Source organism: Calypte anna, chromosome 4A (genome assembly GCF_003957555.1).
Source record: "Calypte anna isolate BGI_N300 chromosome 4A, bCalAnn1_v1.p, whole genome shotgun sequence".
NCBI classification, from domain to species: domain Eukaryota; kingdom Metazoa; phylum Chordata; class Aves; order Apodiformes; family Trochilidae; genus Calypte; species Calypte anna.
The window spans coordinates 44,047,633-44,072,860 of NC_044248.1; the positions used below are offsets into that span (position 1 = coordinate 44,047,633).

The 25,228-nt window shown below is 44.0% G+C and overlaps 1 protein-coding gene across 6 annotated transcripts in view; it reads left to right on the top strand.

Annotated features, from left to right (window-relative positions):
- Positions 1-25,228, top strand: part of ADGRL3 (adhesion G protein-coupled receptor L3) — a 401,888-nt gene that overhangs the window by 311,906 nt on the left and 64,754 nt on the right. For 4 of the 6 annotated variants that reach the window (XM_030449718.1, XM_030449717.1, XM_030449722.1 and 1 more), the window contains 4 exons: positions 7,219-7,527; positions 9,484-9,587; positions 12,999-13,184; positions 16,953-16,991. In XM_030449718.1, the coding sequence (XP_030305578.1) occupies positions 7,219-7,527; positions 9,484-9,587; positions 12,999-13,184; positions 16,953-16,991 (638 nt within the window). The remainder of the gene's footprint in view (positions 1-7,218; positions 7,528-9,483; positions 9,588-12,998; positions 13,185-16,952; positions 16,992-25,228) is intronic. The other 2 variants (XM_030449720.1, XM_030449721.1) reach the window with 1 other exon arrangement.

Below are 25,228 nucleotides of genomic sequence, written 5' to 3' on the forward strand. Positions count from 1 at the left end.
GGTCTTCACCCACCTCTCTCCCCACACCTCTTGCACATGTGATGCTGCAGGGCCAGAGAGATGATTTCTTGTAGATGTCTCCTTGGGTCCAGTTGTACCATGCCCCCTTTCTCAGGACAGCACCGTAACACAACCAGGTTTTAAATATTAATACAGAGATGAGAGGAGTGTGGTTTGGAGGCACAGAGTCACTGAGAATTGAAAGGTCTAATCTTGCCTTTTGAAAGCTGTCCAATTGCTGTTTTATTTACAGCATTTGAACCATTTCACAAATTGGAAAGCAACCATCCAGACACTTCACAGGCAGATTATGATCTGTTTATAAGAGTCCGAGGCATTTATCTGAGTGCAATTGGCCATCGTGGTGACTAACAACTAGATTGGAGGTATTACACACACAGGTGAACAGAAACTATTTGAAGATGATAGTTTTCTTTTATTGGAGTTGTGTTTGTAGCTTGCAAATGAAGAAACGTTCTGGGTAGTAGTACAAACTACTTTGGCCCTCAGAAGGACTCCTTGCTTTGATTGGATAGATCAGAGAATTCTAGGCTGTGAATCGTCATTTTGTGACTCCTACACTTCCTTCCAGTCATTGCAAATGCAGAGGTGTAGAACTGCTGGAAGAGAAGCAGCTCCATCTGGCACTGCCTCTGTAGAGTTGCATGCAAGTTGTTCAATTAAAGATGCAGAAGTGCAGGCAAAAGGCAAGGAACACATTAGAAGAAGCTACATCCATTGCCAAACAGACTGGAAAAATTGTTTTTCCCTCTGTGTGCTTGTTTTGCACAGAAACTATAAGGTATGTTTCAGCTTGCATGCATAAAACAAACACATGGGTTAATTAAAAAGGTAAAAAAAAAAAAAGATACAAACTCAGCAACCTCAGCCTCCAGAAAATCTCTTGAAGCTGTAAGCAGAGTGCTCACGTATCTGCACTCTGTGATGGTCTGAGGAAAAAATTGACAGCACCTGCTAATGAAATCAAAAGTGATTTTTGTAACAATGGGATACTGGGGAATTCCTACCGAGGATCTCCTTAATAGATTATGAAGGATTTAGGTTAGAAGACAGGGCATAATATCTGCACCACTGGCTCTGATGGATGTGAATCATGTCAGGGGACAGAGAATATTTAGGGGGTTAGAAGTTCATTCCATACATTCAGTAATAATATGCAGCTGGTGTGCCCTTAAAAAGAGATTATATGCTGGTTTTCTTTGTCTGTGTAACATAACATATGGATTTAAAAAAAAAAAAAAGTCAGATTTTATACATTCGAATCCAGAAATTCAAAATAACTGCAACCACATCAGAGGATATGTTTGGGAACTTGAATGATTTGAAGCCAGATTGCCTAAAAATCTCATCAGCTGAACTTTCCAACCTATTGGATTAGCCAGTTTATAATAAATTCTCATCTACTGCCTGTTAGATCAGCTCTTCTGTAATCTTTTCCTGTTTACTAGGCATTTCTAAAAAGCTTCACAGGATGATGTTTAGAAAAATGCTCAGTTTTTATGTCTTGTGCATAATGGTACAGTTAGATTTCTGCCTGAACACTCAGAAGCAGTTGAACTAAGTCTGGAAAAAGCAATATGGCACTAAAGCCCTTGTTGGATGAGTGCTGAAGGGTAAGAGAGGTTCACAGAGATGGAGTTGGCAGAGGTCCTGAATAGGCAAACAGAGCTAAGACTTGAGGAACTGTTATTTGATAGAAGAGGACCATGGTGAAAACAACAGCTGATATTTGTATGCTGTGCCACTTGAATTTCCTCGTGCTCCTAGGTGTGGTTATGTGCTGTAACCCCATACCCCAGTGATGGTTAAAGCACTGTCTGATATCTCTAAAGTTACACATTTTAAGCAGCATCCAGTGGTTTCTTGGGGAAGAATGGGTCAGAGAGGAAAAGAAGGAAAGAAAGAAGTAGCTGTTTTTATTCAAAGGACAGCTAAATTGGGGACCTGACAGTAAGAGCTGCTGGGAGCCAGGAAAAGTTTTAAGTGCTCACACACACACAAAAAGCATAAGAGCTGATATTTCACAAAAAACAACCCCCAAAAACCCAGCAGCCAGGATGCTTCTTGGGTTCTTATTTTTTCAGTCAGAACCTGAAAAGTTAGAAATAATAGCTAGGATGTTTTTCACAGAACAACCTTCCCAGCACATGTAATGAAGGAGCGATCATTGTCAGAACTGTGAAGTTTTCATTCAGAAAGGCTTTGGTAGACATGATTTGCATGTTGGGAATTGGTCCCACGTTGTGGCTGCTTTTGGATGTAATAATTGTCTTGCTGAGAGTTGTGGTGCAGTGAGAGAGGAAGAGTTGGGACAGATGAACTGAAGTTGAGCCTGTTGGGATGATTTGGTACACTTCAGCTCTTACTCTTTGTTGTTTAAGGTTAAGTGCTGAAACTGAGATTCAGAGGGAAAAGCCCAGTGTGTTAAGTGATTCCAGCTTGAAATGCACTGAAACAGCTGAGTTTGCACCATGTTTTGGACCACAGCTGTAGGTTTCTCCCTAGTACAGGGAACTCAACATCTGGGCCATATCATCACAGCATCAGTGCAGCCCAGCAGAATGGCCACGTGGGCACAGAAGCCTTGGGCACAAAATCTCATCCCTACTGGAAAAGGTAGGGGGGAAAATAATCCAGAAAGATTTTTTTCATTTTGCAGCAATTCACAAGGGAATGGACCTCTCTTCTCTCAGGTGCAACGTGGTTCTCCTCTGCTATTTCAGATGTTAAGTAAGAGGCAGGAAAAAGAGGAGCTGTGTGTCATGTTTCCTGTGCCTTTTGGGGAGCACAAGGCTACACCCAGTTGTGTTGTTGAAGACTATGTGCCATGTTTAACACTCTGGGGCCATGGTGTATCTAATCTTTTCTTCCCACCAGTGTTTTTTGCGAGCCTTTTGTCAGTCTCAGTCAATGAGGATCTGACAACAAAAATCTAACCCTAGCCCCTCCAAAAGCAGTGTGTGAACCTGTGTGTTCTGGCTCAGCTTCTCCAAATAATGGTATGTGTGAGTGTGAGTGGAGGGAAGAGCTGTTTACATGTTTGATGTCAGGCCTGCTTGGCCTTTGCCTGCAGGAAAAATAAATCATAGTTTCCCTCAAGCACAAGGAGGGAGTTGTACATAATTTAGGAGCTAATCTCACCTTGTTTCTCTGGACTTCAGCTCCTGAATAGCAACAATATGTGGCTTTGGGGCTTCAGCAGTCATCCAGGACAAGATGATTCAGCAGGGTGATGTCTTGCTGCATGGACTCAGTATAACATTGCAGTGCACCAATGTGTTAACACCCAGGCTGAGCTGAGGAGTTCCTGTTTGTGCAGTCCTTAGGGATGGCACTGTGTGTGCAAAGCTCCTTGACTTCAGTCATCCTTTTCTGTTGCCTTACAGGGAATATGGTGAAAAGCCACTGGGGAAAAAAAAAAAAAGGCAAAAGAAAGTGGGAATTTTTTTCCTAGGAAGTTTCAGAAAGCATTCTGCATTTGAAATGCATTTGAAAATGCCTGTAGGAAACTCAATTCCCATGACATGAATTTATGTGACAGTGAAGAGAAAAACAGCTGTGGTGTATTCCTCCAACTGTATTGGGTCTGGGTTTTTTGTGCTGCTTTTTTCAAGACGTGCCTAACCCTTCTTTTTTTGCTATATGAATACAACTTACACCAACTTTCAGTGGAAAACTACATTGTCAAATGGGGTGCTGTGAGCAATGTGGTTGCCCAACATGAAAAGAACAAAACTAGCAGAGATGGAATGACCTTCAGGTTTTGTGTTTCTCACAGCCTTTCAGAAACCAGCTCTGTTTGTTGCATGGCACAAAGGCGTAAATAAGTGTGAATGCAGCCTGGGTGTGCTGAAGAGGGCATGTGGATTGCTGTATCCTCCTGAAGATGCTGAGTCCCTCAGATGAGTTGCACCTTTGCTTCAGTCTCAGGCCCAGGAATGCAAAACTCAGCAGAGTGAAGTCATCCCCGTTTGCTTGGACCTGGCACAAATTTTCCCCTGTGACCAAATCCCTCCAGTGAATTTCCTTCCACCCAGCAAAATTCTCCCTCCAGAGGCTTGGGTTCTGTGTCAAGTTTGGGAAATAAAAGGAAAGGGAAAAAAATAATGATTTTTTTTTTTTTCTTGCTCGTCAATGTGCTGGGAGTAGAGAAACTCCTCTGGGAGCTGCAATTACTCCCCTGTGGATGCTGGAAATGTTTTGGGTGGTTTTTATAGCTGCAGTTCTAGCGTGAATGATTGCAAAACTTAGTTTTCTGCTATTAGGGTCAGCTTTCTAGATAGAGCAGGAAAGAAAAAAAGTGAAGTATTGCTTTGGCGTGTTTCTGGGGAGGAAGTGTTTGTTGGGAAGAGATATCTCCCCAGCCACAGTTTGCTTTGTTGGGATCATGGTAAAAATACCTATACTAGCAGTGTGCTTCATGGCAGTGAAGTCTGCATGGTCTGGGATTTGACTCCACGGGGAGTAAATACCCAGTGAGACCCCAAGTCTCACTCAGAAGCTGTCTTCAAAGTTTGATACATCAAAGCATGGTAAAAACAAGTAGTAAAAATAAAATAACCAAGATCATAGAATCATCAGGGTTGGAAAGGATCTTCAAGCTCATCCAGTCCAACCAGTCATCTCCTGAACTGCCACATCTACACGTTTTTTGACTGCCCCAGGCATGGTGACTCCACCACCTCCCTGGGCAGCCCTGCTTCACCACTCTTTTGGTGAAGAAATTCTTCCTGACATCCACTCTGAACCTCCTCCAGCACAACTTATTGCTAGGGAGGGGAGGCCAACCCCCCCCCTCACTACAGCCTCCTTTCAGGTAGTTGTAGGGAGCAATAAACTCTCCTCTTCTCCAGATTGAACAGCCACAGCCAGTCTCTCATCCAGTCAGTGGATCACCTAGTCATAGAAGCTGTGTTTGTCAAACAGGACCTGTCCTTCATGTGCCCATGCTGACTGGGTCTGGTCACCTGGTTGTCCTGCAGGTGCCCTATAATGGTACTCAGGATGATCTGCTCCATTAACTTCCCTGGTACCAAGGTCAGACTAACAGGGCTGTAATTTTCCAGGTCATCCTTCCATCCCTTCTTACATGTTGGGGTTATGTTGGCTGATTTCCAGTCTGCTGGTACCTCTCCAGTCAGCCAGGGCTGCTGATAAATGCTGGAAAGTGGCTTGCTGAGCAGCCCTACCAGTTCCTTCAGCACTCTTGGGTGCATCCCATCCAGCCCCCCAGATTTGTGCACATGCCTCCTACACATCCCAGGAACCTCTGGGACTGTTCCCTCTCTGCTGTGCTGTGATTCCAGCAGACATCAGGGAGGCTGAATCCCCCCCAAGAACAAGTACAAGCAACCATAAGATTGCCTGTCCCCTCATCCTGACCCAGACACACTCAACCCCCCCATCACCACAGTCAGGATCTAGACATTTATAACAATTCTTAATTCCTCCTCTGTCCCTCCTGAAGAGATGATGATTGTACATTTCTAGTTGTAGCAGTGGTGGTGATTTTTAAAGGTTACTGCTTGTCTGGGAGCAAAGATTGTATTAGGAAGTATTATCTGAAGATTCCTTCTGTTAAAGTGATGCTACTTTTACCCAAGTTAAAAACTTCCAGTTTAATGGCAGCCTGAATTAATCTGGAGGTCTGATCTCTGTTCTCTGCTGTAGGATTTAGGTAATTTTGCAGATTGCAATCTCTTCGTGGTTTTGCTTGGATCTGAGAGTCATTTATATGTAAATAATCTTCATCTCTTATTCTTTCCCCTCTTACCAATTAACTCTGTTTTTAAGCACACAGTTTCGTGAGCAGAATCTGCAAGTGGTGCTGCCTGGGGCCAGTGGGAATGGGTTGCATTAGCATGGTGCTCATGTGCACTGGAGCTCATTACCAACCTGACTCCTTGAATAATCAGACCTTTGAGCTGAGTTCAGTGGGATCCCATCCATCTCACTCCGTTAGGCCACTTCGAGGTGGCTCTTTTATGTCTTCTTATAATTTCTCCTATCTAACCGGTGGAGGTGTTTATTTTTAAAAGCAGCAAGAAAGCCCAGCTGAACAAGAAAAAAGTGGGGAGAACAAGCTCTGAAAGAGATTTCAAACTAGTGCCAAGGGCTTTATGAAAGGTGAGATTACTCTTTTTAATGGCTAAAGGAAAATGCCATTAAATCCCTGGTGCCTGGCTGCTACAGTAAACATGCCAGAGCTATTCCAGAATGAACATGCCATGAGATGTTCAGTGATTGTCAATGAAAAGTGGGCTTAAAAATGCAGCCCCCCTGGGTGTGGATCAAGGGGAGCTCCTGGGATGCTCAGTATAAATTTCTACACGCTCACAGATGGCTGCAGAATGACTTTAAGGGGGAGTTTCTTAGGTTTGGCTTTGAAACTGAATCTGCTGTGTCTGCTCAGTGTCTCTGCATCTGTAGTACACTGCGTAGGTCATTTTGCAAATGGAAAATAACTTCTTACTGTATGAGTAAAGGAGAATTTCTACAGGTTGTTTTCTACTGGGTTAATTGTTTCTATGAAGAGATAAGATATGTGCTAGTGGCAAGACCTGAGGTAGTAAAAACAGGTAATATTTGCCAAAGTTCCCTACAAACTTTAATCCTCCCTGTAATGTCCAGTGCAAACCATTGCTTGGTGGTCGAGCACAGGTTGGAGCAGAAACTAGAAGAAATCTGTCAACGTCTGCAGGATTTGTGTTGTATTTTCTGAACTTCATTTAAACTCAGGGCTCATAGTAGAAGGGAGGTGGTATGAGAAGGCTGTTCATCCCTCTGTTCACTGCTTCTCTTGGAATCAATCTGTGGTATGTTGTTTGTTGGGGTTTTTTATTACACCATGGAAAATGTTTTTCTGTCCAAACCAGCTGGGTCTTCATCAACACTAAAAAGCATTTCTGTGCTAGGTAGGATTTGTACATTAAAATGCCAGGAGGAAAAATGTTGAGGGCATACAGTACTCGATTATTTTCATCAGATGGTAGTGCTTTTGGAGAGCCTGTTGTGCTCCAGCAGTCATTACCCCCTGTTTGCTTCTCTTTGACAGCTGGCTGTTCAGCAAGCCTGGGGTTAGCTGGAGCTCCACCTACACACCCCTCAGGACAGAGCTGGTAGAGGGCACCTCCTCAGGACCTAGGGTCCAATCTTTTTTTTTCCTTCCACTCTTTAATGATCTCTGCCTTGTTTCAGGTGTATCCACATCAGGGGCTCTGGGCCCTGGCAGCACCACCACCAGCACCACCCCACGAGTGGCCACCAGCAGCACCGGCCGCCCTACCACCACCACCTCAGCCTCGGGCAGGAGGAACAGGAGCACCAGCACACCATCACCCATGGCTGATGTCCCCGATGAAATGACCACACACCTCCCACCTGCCTCCTCCCAGCTGCCACCAGCTGGGGCAGAGAGCTGTGACCCCGTGGAAGCCCGGGACATTATGTGGTCTCGGACTCGGCAGGGCCAGGTGGCGAAGCAGCCGTGTCCCATGGGCTCCATAGGTGAGTTGGGGACTGGCAGTCCCCTTCTGTCCATGTCTGCATGACCTTGGTGAGGTAGGGCCAAAGCTACAACACTCTGAGCATCTTGTGCAGGACCTTTGGCATTCTAGGTTCTGGCTGAAGGAGAAGACAAGCTGACAGCCTTGTGAGGAAGGGTGTGGTGGGCTATAAGAGCCTCTGCTTCCAGAAGTAATGGACCGTGCCCTGGTTTTGCCTGTATTTTTATCCCCAGGACTCACTGATATGTTGGTGGCCAATGCTTTGCTTATTTGTGTGTGTGGGATCAACAGAACTATTTTGAAGCTCTGTGCTGCACTCTTTGCATTTCAAAGGTTTGGACAGCATTTTGGAGCACAAGTATTACCCTAGATCACACTCCTGAATCAGTGCGAATGATTTTTCAGGTTCCAGCCTTGATCAGTAGGGAAAGCTGGAGAAAAAACAGCCAAATCTTTCAAAATGGTTTATTGGATTTTGCTTCTTTTCTTCTACTCTTCTCCCCCCCAGTTACTTTCTTCCAAAAGGTTACTTTTGAAACTCTTCTGTACCAATTAAAACATGGTGAATAATGGGTTTTGGCATATGGTTCACTTTGCTGCATTTTAAAAGATGCTGTTCTCCAAAAGTATTTATTTTTCAAACTAGTCCTGTTGTCCAGCCCCAAGAACCTCCTTGAAAAAAATAAATCTGAAAGAGAAGCAAATTGTCTACAAATAAGGCATGCAGAGAAGACTCTAATTCTACGCTCTGTTGCTCTGGAGAGTCATTCACACCTTTGTATACCAGTATTGGTTCCCTCTTGCATTTGTTGAGATCAGAATGATAAGATATAGGTTAAATATGGGAAGCATGGAAAGTGGTGAGAATAACAAGCATTTTTTCTGTGTTTTCTAGCACTACCTTGTAATATTAATGCAAAAAGTATGTGGTTCTCAGCCAGGGGAAAGGATAGTCTGAAATTAGGCTGTGAAAAAGAAGAGATAAAACAGGCAAATGAAGTTGGGGTGCAGGAAGCCCTTCTTAAAGCACAAAAGCTAAGGACTGGATGAGAACAACTAAAACAAAAAACAAACCCAAAATGGCTGATAGGGGATGGCAATAACCCTTTCCCTTCTCTAATTTCAGAGATTTGTACTTGTTTTTAAAAGCTGTGGTACATTAAAAGTGGGCCTCTTACAACTCCCTCTGAAGAAATGAGCAAGCCCTTGAACCACCATGAATCCTAGCCTGTAGTTCAGTCCTGTGCTGAGAAGTTGAGCTCTGCAGGGCAGAACACTTGGCAGCATACAGTCTTCATTCTACACGTAGCAGTTTGCTTTCTTTAAAAAATCTTTACCTGCACCATGTTGGATGCACTTCTCTTTGTCCAGAAGGACCTGAGGTGCTTTGCTGTCTTTTAGCAGCAGAGTTCTCTGTGGCCCTTACCAAACAAAACTCTCCTTTAAAGTCCTTTTCAGTGGCTGGCAGGGGAACAGTAAAGTCTTGGCATTCCCAGTGTTTAATCTTTTGTGTGTTTCCACTGAAATGGTGTAATGGTGACTCAGAGCACTAAAACTTTCACAAAGGAACAAGGAAGTGGAGACACAGGATCTGATCCTGAGGTGCCAGTGATGGGGCAAAGCACTTGAGGTGCTGGCTAAGTGTTTGAGATCCAGCTTCCATTCCTTAGTTCCTGGCAGCTTAGTTCCAGTCCTCTGTCCATAGCTTCCATTTGGCAGCATGGAGTGTGCATCCCTGCAGTACCTCATGGGAGCAGCTTCATGCCCCCCCTGAGCATTAGGATGATGGGAGACCAGGACTCTCAGATGTCTTGGAGTGTCATATAAGGTCCTGAGCACTAGTAAGCTCCCAGGCCTCACCTGAGGTATCTGTGATTGTAAAGTGAAGCTGGTGACATAGAGTTGTGGGGTCAGAATGCAGCCAGTAACACTGAACACAGAAACTTCCCTCTTCCAGGGGTTGCAACCTTCCGGTGTCTTGCGCCAGACGGGATCTGGGAGACCCAAGGACCTGATCTCAGCAACTGCTCCTCTCCTTGGATCAACCACATCACTCAGAAGGTAAAACCCTTTCCATATGTTGATGACACTGAGTCTTTGCAATGACCTTCTGGGGTTTCCTGGCTGTTTTAACACCAGGGAACCCAAGGAGAACAACAGTCACACATAAGGCATGAACCATGTGTAGTAGCTAGGAAGTGGAAGAAGAAAGCAAGACTGAGACTGATGGAAATCTGATGGAAATTAAGGCAAAGAGGGTGAGAAAAAGGCAAAGGGAGAGGGACTGTAGAGTGGAATTAAACCAGTGTGAGTGACAGCTCTTATTTGGGGCAAGAAAAGGAGAGCAAGGAAGGAGGATGTGGGTAGATACGTGGAAAATTCCAACTCGATGCAAAGGAAACTTTCCTTTTCGTTCATCCCAAAGGATCTGCTCATGCTATGCAAGCACAAGATAAACTCTGTAGTTGAGAATCTTTACCAAAAGACAGGCTCAATATGAAATGTTTGTGCTATGCCTCTGAATTTGTCTTTAACTTGTGCCCAAATTATAAAAGAACTGATGGAACAGAAAGCAGTGCCGTGTATCTTTTGACTCTTCAGTCCCTTGATGAATGTTTTGTAGCAGTTCGTCATTTGTCAATGCTAAAAGTGCATTAACATGTGACAATAGAAGTTCAAGACAAGCAGAGTTTATTTGGTAGCAATATGTTGAACGTTTTTGTTATTAATGCACAGTGGTGCTTTCAGCTGATTTCATTACAGAGACCAGATGTGTGTTCATGCCAGAGTCTGTGGGCTGAATCCTTATTATAACAATCTGTGGGAATTGACTCTCTTCTCTAGCCAGAGCCAGGCAGTCCCAGTGTTGTGGCTGCTGCCTGGTAGCAGCACAGGCTCTCCTGGGTAGGCAGTACCCACTGTGCCAGGCTGGGTGGGGTGATCCTACAGCCCAGACTGTAGCTTTTTCCCCCATCTTAACTGAGGCTCAAGAGCCTGCAGATCCTTAGCATGGACACCCCTCATCACCCCTCTTCCCCAAAGACAAGGGGGGCTGCTGTGACATGACACAGCCAGTGCAAAGCCCAGGAGCCTCCTGTGCCATGCAGAAGGGTGGGCAGTTCCCCTGCCATGTGCTCAGCTGGCTGGTGAATAAAGACTGCTTTTGCTGGCATTAGCAGCTGTGCAGCTCTTGTTTTATGACCCACAGACTCATCCTGGAGGGGTTAATATTACTTACTCTGGCCATAATTCACCCAGACAGCTGGGAGACCTCTTGCTGCTTGGTGAAGATGACTAGGCCTTTAGCCATTAGCAGAGGGAAATAATAGCCTGCACTGATGAAATCTCCATCAAGGTTAGGCTTATTTTATTTGAAAGCCCAGCTATCATTTGTGTAACAAATGAACCCCTCTTAATTTGTTACGTGCTTTCAAAGCCAGCTAAAATGGAAGAGCCAGGTTTTCAGAAATGCCCAGTGGGTTACGATTAGGACTGGATTATTTGCTTTTATTTCTATTATTTTTCTGGAGGAATTTAGTTATGTTCAGCTTTGGGAACCTTTCACCAGCTGTTGGAAAGACTAGGGGGATCTGCCAAATTACTGTTCATCTGAGCTTCTGATGCCTCTCTGGCACTAGGATCCTGGGACACGTGGCCCAGCCTCTATCAAAAGGTGCTACAAACATTAACACTTTCCAGGAATCACTTTTGAAGGGAAGGCCCTGCCAGGTTTGCCTAGGGGCTTGTGTTTGGGGTTGCATTCAGTACAATCCTTACAGCAAACACAATTTTAAATTACTTAGGAAAGATCCAATAGCCATTTGGTTTTCCTGCCCAAGCGAAGGTCTTGGAAATAATCACTGTGCTTAGGGATTGGGACTGATTGATCAGTAAACCAGGCAATCATTTCTCACATGGACAGGTCAGTTTCCTGCCCCAAGCCTGCAGATTTCCTCCAGCATCTCTCTTAAAGCTGGAAAAGCTTCCTCCTCCAAGCCAAACCAGCTCCTCTTCTTGCTGCAGTGGGGACAGCTGGAGGATCAGTAAGCCAGCCACATCCTGAGGACAGGGCATGGTTGTACCCTGCTGCTGAGCTCTCCTGCATCCCCAGTGCTTGGATCCTCCTCAGCCACCCACCCCACAGCAGCTGCAGCACAGCTTACAGAGTGGACAGTACCACTTTTGGGCAGCCAGGATTCCTATCTGCTCAGCATCTCTGTTCCTGAGCTGCTTTGTTTCCCAAAAAATGCCCTCTTCTGTCACCTGCTGTGTCCACACTGCCCAGGAGGAAGGGTGATGGGTCCCCTAGAGGGATTTCAGCCAAGGCAGAGGGGGTGGCAGGCAAATGCTGTGCTGCTTTCACAGCTCTGTGGTGCAGTAAGGAATATTACTCACTGCTTGCCTTTCCCTGCTGCACTCAGACCACACATTGGGCGCCTGCCTGCTTGCGTCATGGTGTTGGGTTTTACAGCCCTCTATTAGCTTCCATTAGAGTTATTGTGCTTGATGGGAGATCAGAACAAATGTCCCATTCAGGAATTCATTGGCCTCCTGACATTTACTTTAACTTTATTGTTGGTGCCTGCCATGCCCTTGTAATGTAGCAGGAGAATAAACTTGCCAGTGCGATTGAATTATGCACTGCTACCTGGGTTATTTCTGGAGTCAAGCAGTAAAAGGAAGCAGAAAGGTCAGCTCTGGATACATTGCATTGTCCTGACCATGAGGGCATACACTCACTCTCAGCCTCTCTGTTTTGCCTCTTGCTTTCATCAGGACCATCCTTGGCACGCTGTGTGACTTGCCTGAAAATACATTTTCCTGGCTACAGGTTTCTGCTGTGGGTGCTTCCTGGGAGGAGAGGCACCTCTGCACTCAGCTTCAAGCCCCTGAGAGAGAGGAAGGCTTATTTTGCAGCAGAACAGAAACCTTTCTGTCCTTCATGAATGCATGAAAAGCCTCTGTAGATCTAAAGCACAAGCCACCCATGTTCATGTTGTCCTCCTCAACAGCCTAGATGATACAGTCCCAAAACTATTTATGTAGTTTGTTTTTTTTATGAAGTGGCATAGGTAAGGCAATGGGACAAGCTAACAGAAACCTTCCCTAGCATGGACACCCCATGGAGTCTTTGACTGCATCTGCTGCAGTGCAGAGGAGCAGATGGCAATCAGTTCCAGCATTGCTCTGTAACAAGTGTTGAGGCCAATATGGTGACTGTAGCTGCAAGAAACACGTTTAAACCACAACAAGAGATGCTTCACAGGATCCACCCATGAAGATCTTTGCTGTAGTTTCTTTCTTGGGAACTTCTTTCCTTCTTTTTTCTTTTTCTTTCTCTCTCCTTCATCTCTTCTCTCTTTCTTCTTGTTGCAGGGGGCTGAGTGACTTAACACTCTGAGGCTGGGAGGGAGTGGAATACATCATGCTAACAGCCAGGGGCAACCTTTTCCTCTGCTTTCTCATTTGCAGATGAAGTCAGGGGAGATGGCTGCCAACATTGCCCGGGAGCTTGCAGAGCACACCAAAAACCACCTGTATGCTGGTGACATCACCTACTCTGTGTCTGCCATGGTCCAGCTGGTGAACTTGCTTGATGTGCAGCTCAGAAACCTGACTCCAGGTGGGAAGGACAGTGCTGCACGCAGCTTAAATAAGGTAAAAACAAAGAGGCTTGGGAGGGAATGGGAGGCTGAAGAAGGCTTTGGGTCTTTTTCTGGAGTGCTGTTATAAGTGTCTTTCTGAATGGTTGTATTGTAGGGCAGTGATGCTTTCCTAATAGACAGGAGTACCTGGCAGGTTTTTGGTTACAGTGTATTTTAGTCTGCTGAGAAAAAAAAAACACAACAGTTTGCAAATGGCAAGTGTATTATTGGTGTTGGGAAATGTACACCCTTAGCTGTGTAGATCCGTGAACTCCAGGTACTTCATTGTGGTCTCAGCTCTGTCAGCTCAGTATGAGAATAACTCGAGTGATGCCACAGCAATTATTTCAGGCCTGTGCCAATATGAATAAAACCAGGTATTTTTTCCCCAGCATTTCCAGTGCTGAATCTGTCTGTGAAATACGCCGTGTAATGTGATCCAGAAAATCTGAATATTTAAAGCCCCAAGAGACCGACAGGGTCTGGATTTTGAATTTTTTTCATCTTGTAACATTACAAGATGCTGATGTGAAGGTTAAATGAACACTTTTGTGCATGAATATTAACAAACAAAAGCAGACAGAAACATTTATTTACACTGGAGATACATTTACCAAAGGCACACAAGGTACCATCATATTTACACTTAAGAAGTCTTTACTCTTAAGAACAGTTTGGTATTGGAGGGCCTTGCTAGTGATGACTTGTGACTTCACCCATAAGCACCTTACTGCATGGTGATGGTGTGGGTGCTGTGCCTTCTGGTTGAGAACAATATTAGTCCTTTTGGCATTTCCAGAATTATCTGGAACTGCTATATGCTGAAGGTGCTAGAAGTTGCCAGTCGTGAGGAAATACAGGCAGGCTGTGGAGTCTGTGAGAACAGATTTAAATTTCAATTTAAAGTTGAAGGTTTCCTTAATCCAGGGCCTTCTTCATCACTGAATCCCATGTAAACACCTGGAGTAGGGGTTTTGTGGGATCAGATGGTGAATTGTGCAGGCCTGATCATCAGAACAAAGGGCAGCTGAACACTGTGGCTCCAAGCACATGGTTGTACTGGCCACCCAGTTAAAATAGGACACAGAATTTTGTTCTCAGCTGTGTAGCTGGCTCTGTCAGCCCTGGCATCCATGTAAGTAAGAACAGAACGTGGTCTCAAGGTTATGCAGGGATTAAGCCTGAAATTTCCTTTGTTCTTCTGAAGAGAGACTTTCAGAGAAGTAACATTGTCTTTGTTCTTGTAAGTTATTATTGTAGACTTATGCTGTTTTAAATGCAATGGGCTTCTGGATTGATAAAGATTACAGCAGCATGGGAATTGAGGTCCTACATTTCGTGTGCTTTGCATGTGCTGTGAGTTGGGTGATACTCATGCTTCTAATTAGGGCTGTTTCCAGCTATTTTATAACAATGTAGGTAATAATTGTATTCATGGTTACATCAGCATAACATTATTTGTTATAACCATACCATGGTTCTTTGTTTGAAATGATGGTGATGTCTGACAATATCAGGTAAAACCAGCAATTAATGTCATATACTAATGGGTTTTGTGGTTGTAGTCTGCTTGCTCTTCTGAATATGCTCTAGCTACACCCAACATTTTGTCACTCCAGCTTTGCAGGCACATATTTTTCATCTTTTTATGTCTCACCTTCTGATATTTGTTTCAATTACATGGAATGGGGTCGTGTCCCAGTGGCAGCTATGAGTTACTGAGGGGAGGGAAGGACTGGGCAGGACAGAGCTCCTCAGCTCAGCTGTCACTCCTGGGCTGCCCCTTGCAGGTTTCCTACCCCCCTCCCCATCAGCTTTACACAAGCAGCTCATATAAATCAAGTGCACTCTGCATTAAAATTCTGGACCACATGGAGTCCTGCAAAACAGTGATGTGAGTCAGTGATCCAAATGACAGGCTCAGTAATTTACTTGCTCTCATTCCCCACTTAATTCTTTAGAAGAGCAACTGCTCTGTGTTCATTTAAGAATGCATGAGTTCAACTTGGAAGTACTATTGGGCAAACAAAAGGCAGCAAAGTTACTGCTCCATTTCCCCCTTCACTGATCGAGAGTATTTAAAAAAAAAAAAAAAGAAAAAAAAGGAAAAAGTAATTTGCCAAGAGTTTTGCTTAGTGCTGTTTAGCCAGAAAGAAGAAATAAAGTAAGCACTAGCCATTAAATACTCTTTTTAAACATTAAAGAAAATATGCTGTGGATTTTGAAAGTAACTACTTGTGCTCTTTTATACTGGTTGTTGATTTTTATTTTTTTTTTACAAGCTGATGGAGAATGAATTTTTAAAATGAACTGACATAATCAGAATCCTTAAATGCCATCATTTTTCAGGATCCACTTTCTGTTACTAAAAGCTTTATACTTTCCAGTGGATCGGGTGTAAATAAGGCAATAATTGTTCTGTTGCAGAGCATGAGTGGATGCCTCTGCAGTTTTCAGCAAGTTTTTCTTGGATTTCCATTGCTTTCTGTCAAGTCTTCTCACTGGCCAAGCTCACCTAGAGGAAAATTTCTACTGTTACAAATTAATGAACCAGAAATTGAAATCTGGCATTGCATGATAGCTGTGTGTATCCTGTTTATTTCAGGGCCTCAGAACCCTGGGGGAGAGATTTGTCTCTCAGGTATACAAATGGGATTGCAGTGCTGTGAGTGGAGGGCACAGGTTACCTGGGATCTCTTGGGTTTGTACACTGTGCAGACCCAGGCCCACCACCAAAACCAAATGCAGCCAGGCCAGGGGCTCTGCTCAGCCTGACTTTGCAATGCTGAGTTTTAGCAAAACAGAGCTCACCAATTGTAGCAGCCTGCCTGCAGAGTCCTGGGCAGGTACAGAAGTGCCTGTTAGAATTTCATGGTGCACTCAAGGGCCATTATCAGGCAGGAGGCGTGCAAGAGCATATCAAAGTACAGTCCTAATCATGATTTCTGTGGGAAAAGCAAGGTCTCTTTGTGGAAAAGCTATTAGTGTATAAAGCATTTAGTCCAGTAAATGCAAAGGAAAGCACAACTCAGTATGAGAGGACTGGAAAATGCATTCCTGGAGAAGCAGTTTAATCCAAAGGGGAAAGAATAGCCTCGCCTGGAAATTTTTCATGGGATTCCCATTTCATTGGTATGTTTTCTGCAGAGGCCCTCGGTGCTGTCAGGAGCTGTGGGCAGTGCTCTGTCCTTCAGTACAATCTAATCTCACACTCACCCTGAGCTGCCTGTAAGCCATGAAGCCTGGAGTGGGACAGGTTGTGCCAGAGCTGTGCAGGTGTATGAGGATGGGGCTGTACCCTCCTGGATCAGGATGCTCATCCAAAGACTTACTGAGGTTATACCTCACTGTGGCATTACTGCTGTCTGACTGCACATCTCACACTCCTCCTATGTTAATAACCACCATTCCCATCCTTCCCAGCCTTGTCTGACATGCAAATGTCATGTGTGATCTTCAGACTGTAAGGAAAACAGCATCTCTTGAGCATCTCTACTTGACTGCAGTGTCTCCTTCCATCTAACAGCTGCTCTTGCAAAGTCACCAGTCTGTGCTTTATTTCACTGAAAAGGACTAACCCATGTATCTGGAGCCAGTCCCTCCAGCCTTCCCCTGCTGCCTGACTCGCATGCTTCCTTTGGTTTGGTTGGTGTTCAGGAGCTGCTATAAGACAGAAATGAGGGGTTTTTCACAGGCTTTTTCTTCAGGTTTTTTTCCCCTTGTTCTGTCACTAACTTGTTTTTTCTGTTCTGTCTTTAATCTGCTGTCTTTATGGAATCAGCTTCAGAAAAGGGAGCGCTCTTGCAGGGCCTATGTCCAGGTATTTCTTGTGTTTTTAATACATCTCTAGTTGTTTGACTGAATGACTGTGAAGTGGGTTTTGTCTCTGTGAATAATCTGATTATTACCATCTTTGTGGCAGCAAGTTCTAAGGCTAAGGTTACAGGATAATAATTTCATTCTTCATCTCTCCCCACCTGCCCAGTTGCTGTCAGACAAAAAATTTGGGGCAACATCTCTGAACCAGAAAGTGAGACAAAGCACAGGAGAGATCTGACAAGGCTTGTCCAGCCAGTGGAGGGAGCAGGGCAGGATGGATGTGTGCAAGTAAAGAATGTGAAACTCCTCCTGCTCATGGAGGTGTCTGCAAGACCAGCTGGGTTTCTCTTAGAGTGTGTCACTCAGAGACTTGCCACCTACATTTCCTTAGGTTTCTTTCTTGCACTTGCAAATTTAGAAGCAATTTGAAATGGCAACACTCAGCATGAGGGAAGGAGGTAGGATCATAATGAAATGCAGTGTCCTTGCAGAGGGATGCAGGAAGGAGGAGAGTACTGCAAACTGAATATAGGAACATAATATAGGAACATAGCAACATAAATATAGGAACATAACATTTCTTAAAGTTCACCCAGCTGTGGCCTGACTTTTGTAGGCTTACACTGTGTTCTACATGAACAAAGTGAAGCCACAGCATTTTGCAAAGACCTGCTTGTAGGCTTTTCAAGAGTGGGGCTTCAGGTTATGTTATTTATCCTGTACCTTGCCTTATAGCATTTGCTCCTGTGGCTTTTATATAAACCTGTTTGTGTATCACAGGTGAGTTAATGCTTTTAAAATGCTTTAAAAATGTGAACATTTTCCTTCCTAATTCTGTCTTGTGCTTATGAACATTGGTGTATTTATGAATGAATGATCATTACTTATATGTGTGTGTATAGCACAAAGAGGTATAAAAATGAACCCTGTGTGTCTGGAGGGGGCTCTCTGTGCCTGAATTTTCCTGAAAAGTTCGACTTCTGCAGTTGGTATTGACTTTATTTGTCAGTGTGTGTCTCATTATCTTGTGGAATTAGGTGGTTTAGATTCCTGGGACATGAAAAATAAAACAGTACCTCTCTGTGCTGGCAGGCTGCCTGTCCTCCCTTTGGATATTGTCGTGAGAGAAAGGAACCTTTTCCCTTCCATGTGCATTATTAGATAAAGATGAGTTATGGAGTTACACATCCCTCCTTTGGACTGACTTCTCTTAAGACACCAGAGAAAGTAACCAACATTTGAAAGAACTCAGAGAGGTTTTCAGTGCACCACTGGCTCCCAGACTAGCTGTTTTGTCTGCTGGTGCCACTGCTGGAAATGGAGTGGGCATAGTTGTCTTTCCCTCCATGGCCAGACATTACAGAGCTGGTGCCTGCTCCTGGACTTTTTATCTTCTTTCAAAGAGTTGTGAATAGTGAGTTCAATATACTTCACAAAAAGCTTGACGTTGGTAGAATAAAGTCTGAATATTCTGTACAAGCTTCAGCTGTCCTTTAATTTAAAGGACTTCTTCAGTTTCCTTTGGATTCTACTTGTCTTCTTCAAAAATGAATCTACATCTCTAGTAGACAAAAACTGATGAAACCTCATTGCTTGAGCTGTTTAATATAAATATGTACAAAGCTAGTATATCTATTGAAGAGGAGAGCTGTGTAATGGAGGGCTGTAAGAATGAATTAGCTGACTTAATTGAGCCTTTCCAGCTCTGCATTGTATTACATGCAGGTAAAGTTAATATATCTGGACGTGTTTTCATGCAGTATTTTTCTGTTTGGAAAATTATGTATCTGAAGTCATCACAAATTCTTGTGGGAGGGGACAGTTTGTCTGTAATAGCAACTAAGTATGACCACAGATATTGCTGTGACAAGCCACTTAACTTTTACTAGCAGGGAAATCTCTGGGCTAAGGCAATCAATCTAGAGGAGATTTTTCAACAAATCTGAAACAGTGAATCCTGCATTTTTTTAAATCAGTGCAAGAGGGAAAGTCACATGGAAACTATGGCACTGAAGGCAGAGAAAGAGTGCTTTCAACCTGACTGACAGGATTTGGTTGTGCTGGTGCTCTGGTTGTGAAGAACATCCATGGTTGAATTCAGTTTACAGGGCTGGAAGTCTGCCCTCAGTCTTGTGCTCCCCAGGCAGAGGAAAGTGTGGCACAGAGCTTGTGTGAGAGGTGGCCAGCAGTTGTGAGTATCAAAAGTGCAATTGAGGAAAGGTGGATTTTGTGGAGAAGGGTGATTTGAGAAGGTAATAACTGCTAACATAAGTTTTATTGGGGTTTTTGGAATTGATGGATTTTAAGTAGTCACAACAGAGCCCCTGTAGCGACTGGGGGGTGAAAACCTTTTGAGCCCAAATACAGGAATATCAATTAATATGTAAAATTTAATTTCTAAATGGAGTTATTCAAATAAGAGATTGGAAATGCTGTATGAGATTATCATCTCAGCTCTCTGGGTAACTATAATTAAAACAAGTATTGGTGTAATTTGTGCGGTGTCACAATATTTGTTGAGTTAAAAGCTCTGGGATTTTACTTACTGGAGATTGAGGTTACCAATGCTGCTCCTTTTTTAGTTGCAGGTGTGGTAAATGATTTGTTTTGCCTCAGAATTCCCAACAAGAACTAACCCAACAGGTAGGGTGACTAATACCTATTATTATAATGACTGGACAATTTCTGGGACATTGTTCAGTCAGAGTGATCCTTCAGAAAGCTCCCAGGGCTTTAATGCAGGATGCCTGGTGTCAGCCTGGGCTGAGCTGGCAGAGGGGGATGGGGTGAGTGGCCTTGGAAAGGTGCTCCATTAGCTAAGGTGAGGTTGGACCTGATGTGTGGCTGTTCAGAGAGCAGAGGCCTCATCTTCTCGTGCTCACCTTTCTGCAGTGCACCGTTCTTACACTCTTTTTTGGGAAAGGGATGGAAAAGTCATCAAGTGGGAGAGTGAGTCACCACGGGTGACGTGTTTGATGAGCATAGCTTCATTTGGTGACTGGTGTGTGATGGTGGTGGGTAGGAGTTGTCTGGAGTTTCTCCAGAATGTATATTTATTAAATTTCAAAGGCATTTCTCCTTAAGCTGATGCACTGGAGTTGAAGAAAACACAAAACATTGGTCTTTTAGGGGTTGTGAGACTTGGTTTGGTGTCACAGATTTCTTCCATGCCCTTCAGCAAGTCGTGTGTACTTTCTCTTTCTCCAGCCCCCCTTTCTCTGCCAGCCTCTGGGCTCCCCTGTTGGGTAATTCTGGGCTTGTCTGCACAGCAAGTGGCAGAGATTATGGAGGTGCCTCCTGCTCTGTGAAGATCAGAGGAGCTTCTGGGGGCAGATGTCACCAGAACTACTGAGGAAGCAGGCACTGAGCTGCTGGCAGGTTTCAGGTAGCACACAATAGCAGTCAGAGTTGTCCTTCAGATTCTCCTGGAAGTTTTCTGAATGCTTTACACACGCATGAAGGGCTGTTTGGATTGCTGTTCTATGCAAAAAAATAAAAAGCTTTCCTCAGAAGATTCAAGGCATTCAGTTTAGAGCTGAATAGAAGAGACTTTTCCTTGCTAACCGAGCATCTCTCAGTAGATAAAAGGTGCATCTGGGACTCTGCCAGCACTATTTAAAGTGGATTAATTCTGTTGGTCCCACTTCTCTCTTGCTTGCACAGCTGGTCTCAACTTCCATGAAGACTGAAGGAAAGCAACTTGTAGCTCTGAGAGGGAGCGTAAATTCAATTACGCTGCATTTACTTGTGTTCTGGTGCCTGTGACAAGAAAGCCTCTAACCTCCATTTATAAAGAAAGGGGCAAATTAATGTGGATTTTCAAGCTCCTTGTTTGGTTACTTAATTGGCTGTATGACAAAGAGCTCTGCAGTGTGCATCCAGCAACTTTCAGAGCTCTCTAACGATCCGCGCGTTGCTCGACTCCTGATGCAATTCTTCTCGGCCTGTCAGGCGTGGTGTCGTTGTTAAAGTGGCTGAAATGAATTAGTTAGCAGTGTGCATGCAATGCTGGATATTAACTTATAGCTACAGGGAGCACTTTTAGCAGCTTTTTCAAGAGATCGAGATGTTTGCCCATCAGCATCAAAGTGCCCCAAACTTTCATTTAATATAATTAAAAGGACATCTGAAAGAAGTGTGACTCGCAGTGGGGTGCTGCAGTTTGGTAGCCCTTTGTTAGAACACTGTGAACTTAATATACTTCACAGCTTGAGAAATCTGCACTTGATTTGTGTCAGCAAGAGTGAAACTAGAAATCCCTACCCTGCAGGTTTCTGCCGTGGTGATCCTGTTGTTAGGGGAGAGGAGGATCAAAGTAGCAGCCTTGGGTTTGTCACCAGAATTTGAAATCCTTCACATAAATATTAAAAAGGAAGATGACCACGTATTCCCCTGCCCACAGCTGAGCTATGCCTGTGGTTGTGTGCTCTCCTGGAACAGCAAAGTGGAGAAAAAAAAATAAACCAGTGGTTTTGTGTTGCTGTGTTCTTAATCCCTGCTTCAAGCTGAGTCAGTCCTGGAATCTGGTGGCAGTGGTAAAAGTTACCGTGGAGGTCAGTGAGAGATGTCTCTTGGATTTGGAACACTGAAGGAAAGGATAAATCTCAGGGACTCCCCAGGAGTTCCTGGAAAGCTATGGAAATGCTGTCGAAGAGGCATTTCTTTTTTTTACAAACCATTTTCTTCTCTTGCTGCAGCTTTGCTCCCATCCCCAGTGTAATGACTCTAGCTATAGTCTCAAATCCTGAACAGTAGGGCAGCAAATCCAGATGATTCATAAAGGCAGTTCCAGGCTTATTCTGCAGGGAAGATCCCATTAAGTGAAATAGATCACGTTATTTCCTTCTTCCCAATCAGTTCCTGTTATTTCAGTCCTCAAGATGCCTCTGGCCTTAAAATAGTATTCTTCAAATAATAACCAGACCAAAAACCATAACCTGTAATTTTTAACCTCGTTTTGTTTCTCATGTCTTCCTGGGGTTTGTGTACTTCTGTTAGGAGCTCATTGGTAGTGGAAGGCCAGGATTGGCACCTTTGCATTCCCAGTGCAAGACCATTAATGCCAGAGTTAAGCATTTTGGAGGTGACCTGATTTTAATGAAGGTCAGTTCCATTCCTCTCACTGCAGTGGGTTCTAAGTGCAGCTGAAATTCAGGCCATTTCTGACTCAGTGCAGCTCCTGTAGCCACAGTATAAACAAAAGCTGTGAAGTTGCAGAGAGAAGGTTACCTCTGCTTTCTGGGGAGCCTCTGCTCTCAGCCTGTGGAGCAATTTTAGAAATCCCTCTGCAAGTTGGGGCAAGATCTCTTGTCTTTGCCATCCATGAGTTTTATTTAACACTGCTCACCACAACTGGTACCACCCATTGCCAATCACCACTCTTGTACTAGATGTAGGTTAGGGCTTCTGGCTTAGCTTTAAAGGATTAACAGCAGATGTTCTAATGATTTATTTATATTGAAGTATTCATTGTGGTTCAGCTAGTTTAAATCCAGAGCTGTGCTTGTCCAATTCATTGAATATGCTTTTTTGATGAATTTATTGCTTTGCAAAGAGCCTTAGACAGTGTCTGGGTTTCCTTTTAAGAAGAACTGAATTGTCTTCCCTGAAGACAATCTTTAATTTGGAATTAAAAGAACAAATGACAAGATAAAAAAACATCCAAAGGTGAAGAGCCTCATCAGACAGATGTGAAGGCACTTCTCAGCTAGGGAGCAGGATTTAATGCCATCAAATAGCCAAAATTACATTTGCCTTGCTTTGGAAGCTAAAGAAATGGCATGTGCATCTGTTTTGAAGTCCCTAAGATTAGGTGACCCCTATGTGAGTGGGATGAGGTTGCTGTTCAGCTGTCACTCTAAAAGGACGTGTGATTTTCTGAGCTGGTCCCAGTGCAGTAACCTGGTCAGAAGTGACTCCTTGCATGGCCAGATCCATGCTTTCATGCTGGTCCTTTTCACCAAAGAGCCTGTTCTGGCTGTACCAAGGACACTCAGACTTAATGGGAGTTTCTCTTGCACTGGTGCTTTTTCTGGCCTAAGGCAACAAGTGCACAACTTCCAGCAGAACTTGCTGTCAGTGGCATTGATTCTGCCTCTGACTCAATTAGTTTGGATTATAGTGATAGCTTGAAGAAGGGTTTTCTGCCAGAGCTGTGTGTTTCATGTGAATACAGAGCAAAACCAGCTCTTCTTGAGCAAAGTAGCAGGTAGGACCTCAGGCAGGACCAGAACCTCAGACTGTAAGCACAACCTGAGGCTGTGTCTGTGTGATGGCATTCTGCACTCTTAGAGCTGCTGTTCTCAGAAGGTGAGCAAACCTTTTTGGAGGAGTCTGTGCCAGCAGATGTCTTTGGTACAAGGGCAGGTGTAGAAGCACTGCTGCTGGCTTCATGCACCAGCCGTGGGTTCAGTCTGCTGATGGAAAGCACAGCCTTGTTGCTATAGCTGCTTCTGTCCTCATTTTTGGGAGTGCATTGCATGAACTGTTCCTATGAGATCAAGGAAGACAAGCGTTAGCAGAATGAGGTAGGGCTTGGTAGGTTAAAAAATGAAGATGTTTTAATTAGAGATATCATCTCAGAAATGGTGCTTTGATCCCCTGTGCCATTGTCCTTATTCCTCCACAGCTGTAGAAGGTAAGATCTTGATGTAGGTTCATACAAAATAATCTCTACAGTGTGTTCAGTCCTGAGGTGGTCCTTTGTAAGGAAGGACAAAATGCATGCTTGAAAATTACTCAGCCAAAGGTTTCAGCCAGGACTGCAGTTTGTATTCTCCAGTATTGCAGTAGAACCTGCTGGTATTCACTTGCCATGAAGCAGTGTTTTCTCCAGTTGTTAGTTTGTTGGGGAATTTTTTTTCCTTCCATCAGCTGCTCAGCAAGAGGCTCTAAGCTAGCTTTCTGTGGCTAGAGTTGCTGTCCTCAAGAACCATCCCAAAGTTGGTGGAGAGTAATGTCTGACGTCTCTGAGTGATTTCCAGTGTTGACTCCAAATTGAACACAAAATCTACATTACAGATTTTTCTGTGTTTAAAAAGAGCTGTGCCTTGGATGTTGGTACTGTGGAAGATAAATAAATGGATGTGGTATCACTGGGTATGTGCTCCCCTCCTAGGTTTAAAATGTGTGTCATATAGCCAGATATTCTCACCAGACACTTCTAGACAGGGAGAAGATAAAAACATATGAATAAGCAAAATTCAGTGTTATGGAATGAAGCAGCTGTCACAAAGGAAATCAATGGGATATGTACAGTTGGCCTTTTAGTAATGTATAATTACTGTAAGACTCCTAATTAGATGCCTTTTGACAATACATCTTTTAATACCAATTTGTAAGTGCCTGAGAGGGAAGGTTTACATTTTGGTTTTGTTTTGTAACCTCAGGAAAAAAACAGGACATTATCAGCATATGCCCTTTTTGGGAAAATCTCCCTCTGCAATTCATTAACATTTATTTTCATCAACTGTAAAATCTGTGGTGCTATATAACTGCATAATGAAAGGGATATTCCCATCATGGGAATTGTCTTCTGTGCTTGGCATGTTCTTGCTCTTCTCTCCATCCCCAATTGTGGCCTCTGCTGGGGATGGGAAGGATCTGCTGAGTCTGACATTCTCTGGCCCAGAATGGTTGCTCTTTACAGGTCTGCATTTGGAGGGTTTGGCTTTGCATGCATAGGTACCCTGACACCACAGACAGCATCCAGCTTCCCCACATTTCTTAGGATCAAAGGACAGAGGGAAAGACTTCCTTCTTGGGTCCCTTCTGCCATGCCTTTCTTCCTGTGTTTGATCTTAGGCTACAAAGAAGCAAACAATGCCTTGTGAAAGCCTTCTCTTGATGTCATTGGAGTTACCTCTGACATTCTCCCTGGGCATTTATTCCTAGCAACCATAGCACTGGTTTGGTGTCATGCTGTGGGTGATGTCCAGCTGTGTTTGGGCTCCAAGCCCCAGGTTTTACTTCACATGAGGCTCACATGGGTGCTTCAGAAATTGTTCAGCCTGTTGAGCTGCATTTGGAAGGGGGATTGGGTAGGGGAAGAGAAGAAAACCACAGCAGAGGAAGTTCTTTAGGCTGAGAGCCAAGGACAGGGTCTTTAGTGAGGTGGACATACAGCATCCTTTAATTGGTGTTGGCCTCTTCAGGGGTAGAATGGATCTCATGTGAGTTTGGGCACCAAAACTGGGATAATGGTTCATTGTGTTTTCAGTGGGGAGAGAAACTAGAGAG